A 10,315-nucleotide genomic window follows, 5' to 3' on the forward strand; every position below is an offset into this window, starting at 1 on the left:
TATTATCCCTTCTCATTACTTCTGCCCCAGGGGAGATAGTTAAAGGACCAAAACATCTCTTTAAGTATTTACATTATCATGCTATCATTTTGGTTTGGGATATCAAGCAAATATTTCCTTATCCCATCCCAGGAAAGTGGAAGTCCAGAACTATACAGATATTTAAAAAGAACAGTTAATCTCGCCAGCAAAAGACTGAGACAGTATGGGTAATAACTAGATGTTCTTTAGAATTGAGTCGGAGAGAATATAAAGGGGACTAAAGACTAACGTTTCAAACTGGCTTCTGTCTCTTTGGGTCCTGAAAATCTGTCTCTGTATTTATTATGAAGTAACAAAATTAGACCTAGCTTCAAAAATGGAATTATTTCTGATTTTTTTAGACAAGGTCCCCAACCAGTCATTTAGAGACAAAGCTGGAGAATAATCTCAGAGGACAAACAGAGAGAGAGACTGCCATTAATGAAAATTAAGGGTTACTACAAAGTGATGACATTTTGTGTGGCTCAGAATCTGTCTTCATAGACAGGTCCAGAAAGATAGTTGTTTTTGAACTCTGGCAGCTTTTTAAAATATATATATATACACACAGCATTGTTCTTAAAAATGTACACACAATATAGAGTCCTGGACAGAGATGGAGAAAAATGTAGAACAAAATTGTAACTCAAAAAGAAAGAGCAGACTTGCCGACCTGACAGAGACTGGAGAAACCCCCAGAGTATGGCCCCTGGACACCTGTTCAGCTCAGTAATGAAGTCACTCCTAAGGTTTACCCTTCAGCCAAAGAGTGGACAGGCCAATGAAACAAAATGAGACTGAAGGGGCACACCAGCCTAGGGGCAAGGACTAGGAAGGCAGGAGGGAACAAGAAAGCTGGTAACAGGGAACCCAAGGTAGAGTGTTGACATGTCAGGGCGTCATTAACTAATGTCATAAAACAATATTTGTACTGTTCAATGAGAAACTAGTTTGTTCTGTAAACCATCATCTAAAGTACAATTAAAAAAAAAAATGTGCACATCCTGAGATGATTATTTTAAAGGTAGCACTTAGTTGAATATATCTGTCTGGGTGCATTTGATTTTTAAAGTCTCGGTGCTTTATAATAACCCTTTATGCTCTAACATGGAAATGGAGGCAAGGAATTATATATACAACAGGAGTTGGGAAAGTTGTTCACAGCGGCCTTATTTATAACAGTAAAAAATTGGGTTTATAATCATAAAAAATTTACAGTAGTAACAAAAAATGTCTACAATAGGGAAATGGCTGAGCAACAGGATATTAAGCTATATATCACTAAAATGACAGGCACATGTGTTCATGTCCATTTGTGGAAAAGTGCATATAAGATAATTTTAAATGAAAAAGATGAATACAAAATAGTGAATGCAGACAAAACAATTTCATGGAAACGAATGTTAAATGAAGATCATGGTTCACTCTGTGCTATGCATAATGTTCATTAGTTTTTGTTCTTTAGAGTTGCTCAAATTCATAATAAAGGAGGACATTTCCATTTTGGAAACAATGCAACTTCTCAATTCTTTCTGAGCCTGGTGTTTAAACAATGTACTTCTTAGGACATCAGAATCTGTATCTTCAAACATAAAAAACAAAAAACTTTATAATGTCAGCAGATAAATAGTTCCTGCTTTGTACATAATTCAAAGGGTGGAGCCCCCAAACCACTAGGAGAAGGAGGAAGTTACAAGATGTTAAATACTGGGACCAGCTTGCCCTGGTCAGCCTAGTGGTCCGACTTCCCAGTCAACATGAAGGCTCTCCTTATTCTGGGCCTTCTCTTCCTTTCTGGCACTGCCCAGGGCAAGGTCTTTGAAAGGTGCGAGTTGGCCAGAACTCTGAAACGGTATGGAATGGATGGCTTCAGGGGGATCAGCCTGGCAAACTGTAAGTCTGCTGTCCTTGATACTTCCACAGAGTTACCCAGGGGAGGATGAGGAACAAGAAGGGGCTCTGAAAGAGTAGACTTTTTAAAATTTCATTGGCATTCGCATACTTACAATGGTTAAAAACACCAATTTGTTCCTTTAAAATCAGAGATACCAGATTCAGGAATAATGGCAAGAGAGGGCAAAATTCCTACCATTCTAAGTACAATGGAACCTGTTTGTGCTCTCCAGTTCCACTGGATTTGCCAGTTGCCTCTGACTCAATGGCACAAATAGGCTGACTAAAAGATACATTTGAGGATCTGGGATATCTCTGCCAATTCCTCCTTACATGACTCTGGAGAGCCCAGAGTGATGCAGTACGGTTTTAAAGATTCTCCTGTCACAACGTGGGATTTTTAACATTAACATTAAAAAGATTATGTTCAACTCTTAATACCAGGGCAGTAGGAAAGTATTTCTCCTCAGTAACTGTGCTACATAAGAATCCCTGAAACTCAGCCATGAAATAATGTTTTTTTAATTCTTCTTCACCTGGTTGATTGGCTATTTTTCATTTTCTTCCACACAATTCAAGATGTGCCCTGAGTAAAACTTACTTTGTATTTTAGTCCATATTTGCCAATGTAAGTACTGTACCTTTCAGATTGAATTCAAATATTTCCCCTCAGTAACTATTTTTGAATAAATAAGTAAATGAATGATTTGATGGATAAAATATTCCTTTCTATTCTATCACTCTTGTCTTGCAGAATCTGACTGTATATTCAAATGCCCCGTTAAGGATTTTAATAAACTTTTGTCTGTCAGAAAATCCTTATTTTCTCTAATCAAAAGCATTTTTCCATCAGTCTAGGAATTCCTTGGTGGTGCAAGGGATTAATGCACTCAGCTGTTAATCAAAAGCTTAGAGGTTTGAGTGCACTCAGAGGTGGAAAAAAGGTCTGGCTATCTACTTCTGGAAAAATCAGCCACTGAAAACCCTACGGAGCACAGTTCTACTCTGATACACGTGGGATCACCGTGAATTGCAGTCGACTGGAAGGCAACTGGTTTATTGCTGTATCGCCTATGAATTAAAAAACTCCACTCACACATTCTGGGCTGAATGTTGCCTGAGGAATAGGGGAAGGGTAAAAGCAATGGAAGAAACCCCCACTTTAATATTTTTAAAAGTATATTATGTTGTTTCATTAGTATTACAAAATTATTTGCAGTGTAAAAAGGACTTTCTTAGGAGCCCTTTAACACTAAAATGTTAAAAATACTTTGCAAGTCGAATATATCTTTATACTTACAATATAAGTGATTTGGTGTTGCTCCCTTATTATTTTTCAGGGGTGTGTTTGACCAAATGGGAGAGTGATTACAACACCCAAGCTACAAACTACAATCCTGGAGACAAAAGCACTGATTACGGGATTTTTCAGATCAATAGCCACTACTGGTGTAATGATGGCAAAACCCCAAGAGCAGTTAACGCCTGTGGCATATCCTGCTACGGTAAGACGAGATAACATATAAGTGATGGCCCAGGACCCATCTGGTTGTACTTACTAGAGATTCAGTACAAATAAAAAAACCTTGAAAGGTTCATCAGGGACCTGTAAGAACTCCATCTCAAATTCTAGATACTCCTAATAAGTTATTTTGTGGATTTATTTGGGGTGAAACAAATATTGTGTTGAGCTCATATAAAATTAAAAGTAATGTATGGAATCTTTCATGCATAAAATAATAAGTATTGCAAAATTAATGTTATTCAATTTTTTAAATGTTAAATCCCCAATAAAGATTAGTCTTAGAATATTCTTCTTTTAAAATGCAGTTAATGTAACTTAAAAAAAAATTTTGTAGTGTATAATAATCTGTGGTCATTGACTAAAAATTAGATAATACTAAGAAACAAAATCACCGATAATTTTACTACTCAGAAATTTATAACTGTTGTTAACTTTTGATGTATGCTTTTCAAGACTAAATGTCAATCGTGTATACAAATGTAAAGCTATATCTCATGCACATTTACCCACATGCAAACACGTAAGCGATGTATGTTTTTACAAAAATGAAATTGTATTACCGATACTGCTTTACAACTTGCTTTTTATGGTTCAAAATTATTTCCATGACAACAAACACAAATCTGTATTATCATTTTTAAAGGATGTGTAGAATTACATTACATGAATATTGCACAATTTATTGATTCATCCCTTATTGGAAATAGTTAAGTTGTTTCCACTTTTCCCGTTTGTAAATTACTATGAAAAGCCTTATACATACATCTTTGGGTCCATTTCCTAAAAGTGGATTTGCTAGATAAAAAAATTACCAGGCAATTTCGTTTTTTTTTTTTTTTTTTTTACATTGCCTGGCACAAACACCACCACCTGTACTTGGAAGAAGTACAGCAAAAATGCTCATTAGAAGCAAGGATGGTGAGACTTACTTAGTCTCACATACTTTGGACATGCTGTCAGGAGGGACCAGTCCCTGGAGAAGTACATCATGCTTGGTAAAGTAGAGGGTCAGTGAAAAAGAGGAAGACCCCTCAGGGTGATGAATTGACACAGTGGCTACAACAATGGGCTCAAACATAACAATGATTGTGAGGATGGCGCAGAACCAGGCAGTGTTCCATTCCGTTGTACATAGGGTTTCTGGGAGTTGGAAATGCCTAGATGGCAGCTAACGACAACAACAAGTACAAACAGGACTAAGATCATAAAAAACCTAAAAACAAACACACTGCCATCAAGATGATTCCGACTCATAGTGACCCTTTAGGGCTATAATGCCCCTATAAAGTTTCTAAGGAATGCCTGGTGGATTGACCCCTGACCTTTTGGTTAGCAGCCGTAGCTCTTAACCACTATGGCCACCAGGGTTTCCATATTAGTTAAGAATTTCAGAACTCCCAACAACTTGGTAAATGATAAACAAAATACTTTGTTTCATGCCAAATGGGATGGAATGAAGAGAAAATTTTCCTCCTATTCACAGATATATGGATCCTTGGAAAATAAGTTCCTAGTATTCCTTCCTCGTCCTAGTAGAGTTAAAGTTGACTAAACCTAAACTTACAATCAGGTTTCTATGAAAGCTGTTGTCATTCCTCACTGCCTCTTTTTCAGCTTTGCTGCAAGATGATATCACTCAAGCTGTAGCTTGTGCGAAAAGGGTTGTCAGTGATCCACAAGGCATTAGAGCATGGTATGTTTTCGGTCGTTAAAGGGGTAAACTATTTTACCCTGGTATGGATTTGCGCTGAGAGCAGGTTTTCAAAGGCCAAAGTATGCTACCGAGAACTAAAAGTTGTGTCTTTAGATTTATGCTGAACATTGTATTACCTCAGTTCTTGAGGAAACAGTCTACCTTAACTAATTTAGAATCTTACTCTCTGCCTCATCAATTTATTTTAGGGTTTTTTTTTTTTTTTAAGAGTTTTTAAGATTCTCCACACTGTCTATGGTTGTCATATCTTGAAATTATTTTTTGGAAACGTGTAATTCACTTTGTAGTCGCTGATGTGGAAGGCTCTAGTGGGGCTTTGGGAGGAATGGAGTGCTCCATTTAATAAATAATACCTCACTCTATCTATAGCCTATAGTTTATTTATTGGTAAAATACTTTGTTCCCCCAAAAGATTTGAAGTATGTATGTACAATGAAGATATTTTAACCGTTTTATGGTTTCTTTGACCTTTCTCTACAGGGTGGCATGGAGAAACCATTGTCAGAACCACGATGTCACTCAGTACATTCAAGGCTGTGGAGTCTAACTGCAGAGCTTTTGTTCTTCAACTCGCTTTTGCCTCTTTTTCATATAAGGGAGTAGTAAATAAGTGAAAGGTCACACTACTTTTCTTTCCCATTCAAACAACGAACTTTTTTTTGCAGAAGCAGGAGCAAAATATTGCCTTTCTCCTAAGACTTAGTAATTAATAACGTGTGTACTCTGATATTTTAGGAGCAAAAGATCGCCTTTCTCTTAAGACTTAGTAATTAATAACATGTGTACTCTTTGATATTACACCTACAACATTTTTCAGTTTGCTTAAAAGAACTAATGCTGGTAGAAATGAACTAAACATAAGGAAAGATTAGATAAGCTGTTGCTATTCTTTAATTTTATTTCTATAGATTCATGCATCAAAACTAAATCCAGAAGGCAGATGAGTTTGCAACTATTTTGAAATGCTAATGAACAACAGCTAAGAAATTATGCGCATTGTAAAAAAATGCAACCACAGTTATTAAAGGCTTTGCAACTCACACCTTGTCTGTTTTTGTGTAAGACTATCTACAGTCTTTGAAGAAAAAAAAATTTTGAAAAAAAAATGTTTTCACACTCTTAATATATTTCCTATATCCTCACTTGCACCCAAACTGCTGGATGTTGCTGCAGAAAAATACACAAGCATCCTGATAGTTCTCATTTTAAATTCATCACTACAAATCTCAAATGAACCCTCAAACTTGTCTGGCCATCTTAGTTATTTCTCTGCAGTCCTTCCCTGTTGGTGTCCCCACTCTAAAATAACTATTGCTATTTTATTTCTTCTCCTCTCTCTCCAAAGTCCCAGTATCCTCCCCCCAGTCCTCCACTTCGCTGAACCCCAACTCGCCCCATATTATACTGAGAGAAGAGCTGTCTTCTTCACCTCACTCAGGCTCTGATACCTCTCATTGGGCTGCCACCCACACATACCTGCCCTCCTTACTGTGTAACTGCTCTGACACACCATGCTGAACCACTCTCCTCATAGGAAGGAGGGCAGAACTTCTTTTTTACCTTTCTGTTCACTCACGGAAACCCTAGTGGAGTAGTGGTTAAGTACTACAGCTGCTAACCAAGAGGTCGGCATTTTGAATCCACCAGGCGCTCCTTGGAAACTCTATGGTGCAGTTCTACTCTGCACTATAGGGTCGCTATAAGTTGGAATTGACTCGATGGCAGTGGTTTGGTTTGGGTTTGTTCACTCACGCTTGGCTGGCACAGACAGTTAACCGTACACTTTTCACGTAAAGGTTGGCAGTTCAAACCCACTCAGTGGCTCCACGGAAGAAAAACCTAGTGAACAGCTTTCATAAAGATTACAGCCAGGAAAACCCAATTGAGCAGTTCCATTGTGTAACATATGGGGTTGCCATGAGTCGGGGCTGACTCAGCAGCAGCTAACAACATATCCCAAACACTTAGAATAATGCTTTTTGACTAAGGGACATTCTCAATAAACACTGGTTGGTTGACTGAATGAATCTCTTGTCCATTCTTTGGTATATTCTTCCATGTTTGTCCTTGCAAAGCTTTTCACAGTTTTAAGCCCACTTCATCCCATTACAACAGCTCCTGATATTCCAAGCGTCAGCTTCAGGTCTATGTGAATGTAGTGCGTAAAGCATCCGTTGGGGGTGGGCAGCAGAGGGCCCCAGCACAGGTGCAGCTTCAGGCTCTGGGCCTATCTTGATATGAACATACTCAGAAAGCTGACAAGGGATTCTCTGAGGTGTACGACGTATGGGTCAACGTAGGGATGTTGTCGTTGCTGTTCGGCAAGTCGTTTTTGACACACAGTGACCCTATCTACAACAGAAGGAAACACGGCCCGCTCCTGCACCATCATCACAATCATTGTTATGCTTGAGCCCATTGTTGTAGCCACTGTGTGAGTCCATCTCGTTGAGGGTCTTCCTCTTTTTCGATGACCCTCAACTATACCAAGCATGATGTCCTTCTCCAGGCACTGATCCTTCCTGATAACATGAATCTTTCTGACCCAGACGTTTGTGAAATCATCTCTTTATCCCCACGCTTTGAAAGTTCATAATGATGTGTCTTGATGTAGGTCTGTTTTCATCTTTCTACTGGTACTTGGTGGGATCTTTCAATTTGGAAACATATCCTCTAGTTTTGGAAAACTTTCTTGAATCATTTATTGATGATTTGCTTCTTTCCATTTTCTTTGTTCTGTCTTTCTGAAACTGCTACTCTGATCGTCTGATGTTCTTGTCTTTCCTGTCCTATTTTTAATTTTTTGTTCTAGTATCTGGGAGATTTCTACAATTTAAGCTTCTAATATTTTTATTGAGTTTTTCATTTCTACTACCATATTTTTAATTTCTAACAGCTCGTTTTTATTTCCTGAATGTTCCTTTTTCCCTGTTTTTGTGTCATATTTGCGTGTGACATCTTATTTTATCAGAGTAGTGATCATAGTTTTAATTTGTGTTGTTTTAGTTTTCTGTTTCCTCCAATTTGCCATTTTTCTTTGATTCTTCTTGGATTATCTCTTTCATAATAGAGGCTTTCCTCAGATGTCTGCTAATCCTTGGACATTTACTTAAATACAGAAGTGGGCAACTAAATGTTAATTTGAAGTTCCCAGCCCCTAACTGGGTTTAAACATTATGTACTTCACTGTAGGGTGATCAAGCTGGGATGGGTCAGTTTCACTGGACATCCTTAAATCTCTCCTCTTAGCCTGGTCAGATTCCCCAGAGAAGCCTCTCCCTATAGCCTACTAGAAAACAAAGGTATGACTGCCAGCATTTTAAAGAGCTGAGTGAGGGTCTCAGCAGCTAATAGGCATATGTTTCATTAATCTACCCATTTTCTGGATGATATCTTCCCTTAACTCTGTTTGGTGTTCCTCAGTGCAGAGACCCGGTTTTATGCTTTGGAGTAGATAAGGGGCAATTGCTTGGCTGTATGGCTCTTGGGGCAGAGATGGGTGAGATGCTGCAGTGTAAATTGAGTTGGTTATTAGCTCTGCCGGCTCAGTTCTCAGGTCTGTCCTTTACCACTTTCCATTTGCATACCAGATTTCAATTTTTTGTTGCAGCTTTCTCTCCCATTTTCCCCATTCTAACAGGATTTTGCCTTTCATAAGAATCCTTTACTTGCTTTAGAGGAGTCTGGGGAAGAAACAAAAGATGTATGTTCAATCCACTGTCTTTCCCCAAAAGATCCAAATGTGTTATATGTATTTGTTTAATATTATTTTAATACTTACAGTAACATTTTCAGGAAAAAACAAAATCCAAGTAGAAATAAAGAGGAAGAAAAAATCAGGAAAACTGGAGAATAATTACAACAACAACAACAAAAAAGGCGGTCCAGGTATCCAATTCTGAAAGCACTTTTAGAAAAAAGTGAAATTCACGAAAGGGTACGGGAAGAAAAAACCCTATACTGTGTGTGGAAGACCTTGTAGGACAGACTGCTTTAACGGATCTGACTGATTTCAATTACCTTTCGAAGAATAGCCTCAAGTTTTCTTGATGTCTCTGTTCTTGATTAATTCATCTATTGAACAGACAATGATTATAAGTCACAGCAAATGATCACCAGAGGCTGAGGCTACTAAACTGAATGTCATTGCTGTTCTAAGGTGCCGTCCAGTCGGTTCCTACTCATAGCCACCCTGTGTACAACAGAACAAAACCCTGCCGGATCTTGCACCATCCTCACAATCATTGTTATGACTGAGCCCATTGTTGCAGCCACTGTGTCAATCCATTTCCTTGAGGGTCTTCCTCTTTTTTCACTGACCCTCTACTTTACCAAGCATGATGTTCTTCCCCAGGGGCTAGTCCCTCCTGATAACATGTCAAAGTATGTGAGATGTAGTCTCGCCATCTTTGCTTTTAAGGAGCATTTTTGTTGCACTTCTTTCATGACAGATTGGTTCATTTTCTTTTGGCAGTCCATGGTATATTCAAGGTTTCCCTCTTAACAGAAGAGAAGGAAAGGAGCGTGGCTGTTGGGTAAGGCAAAGATTGTTTCAGTCTGGCGGCATGGGGTCTGTTACCTTCGCGAAGTAGGAAGCAAAGTCATCTGATAACAAAGAGGGAATTGGTGTCAGAAGTTGAGACTACAGAAATTTCAAAATAATTACTGAAGAGAAAGTAAGAGAGAACCAAAGACCAATAAGGAAAATTTCAATTAAACTGGAGAACATAAATTTAGTACAGCACTCACCTTCACAATAGTGCCACAGAAGGGTAATGGGCAATACAAGGGAGCATTGTGAGAAGTCATAGAACTTTGAATTTAAACGGAGTAGGAAAAGAAAGGAAGAAGGGGGCCTATAGGAAGAAATTAGCGGGGTCAGGGGTGGAGGTCTGGATGAGAACAACGAAAAGCTGTGGGAGGCGGTTTGTGTCAGCAAGATTTCATGACTTTGACTTCATCATTGAGGAAACACTTGGTCGATGACAAGGTATTCCCTCCAAACAGCAACTTCTCGGTCATCCCGAAGCTAAATCGTGTGGGCAGGTGACACGATTATTCAGGAACCTCAAGTGCCAGCCACCTAACCCGCCCTGCACCGGGGCAGCGGCGAGACGCATGCGCGCTGTGAGCGCGATCCCGCTGCGACTAAGCAGGACGTC

The 10,315-nt window shown here is 38.8% G+C and overlaps 1 protein-coding gene across 2 annotated transcripts; it reads left to right on the plus strand.

The window, feature by feature from the left end:
- Positions 1-1,746: 1,746 nt before the first annotated feature.
- Positions 1,747-6,193, plus strand: LOC126075780 (lysozyme C, kidney isozyme). Of its 2 annotated transcripts, XM_049883860.1 has the most exons (4): positions 1,751-1,914; positions 3,255-3,419; positions 5,054-5,132; positions 5,634-6,193. In XM_049883860.1, the coding sequence occupies exons 1-4, from the start codon at positions 1,779-1,781 to the stop codon at positions 5,698-5,700; spliced, it is 447 nt and encodes a 148-aa protein (XP_049739817.1). In that variant the 5' UTR covers positions 1,751-1,778; the 3' UTR covers positions 5,701-6,193. The 2 variants fall into 2 exon arrangements, with proteins under 2 accessions (XP_049739818.1, XP_049739817.1); XM_049883861.1 differs by lacking the exon at positions 5,054-5,132 and having other exon boundaries at positions 1,747-1,914.
- Positions 6,194-10,315: the final 4,122 nt, after the last annotated feature.

The sequence above is a fragment of the Elephas maximus genome, chromosome 4 (assembly GCF_024166365.1).
Source record: "Elephas maximus indicus isolate mEleMax1 chromosome 4, mEleMax1 primary haplotype, whole genome shotgun sequence".
NCBI lineage: Eukaryota > Metazoa > Chordata > Mammalia > Proboscidea > Elephantidae > Elephas > Elephas maximus.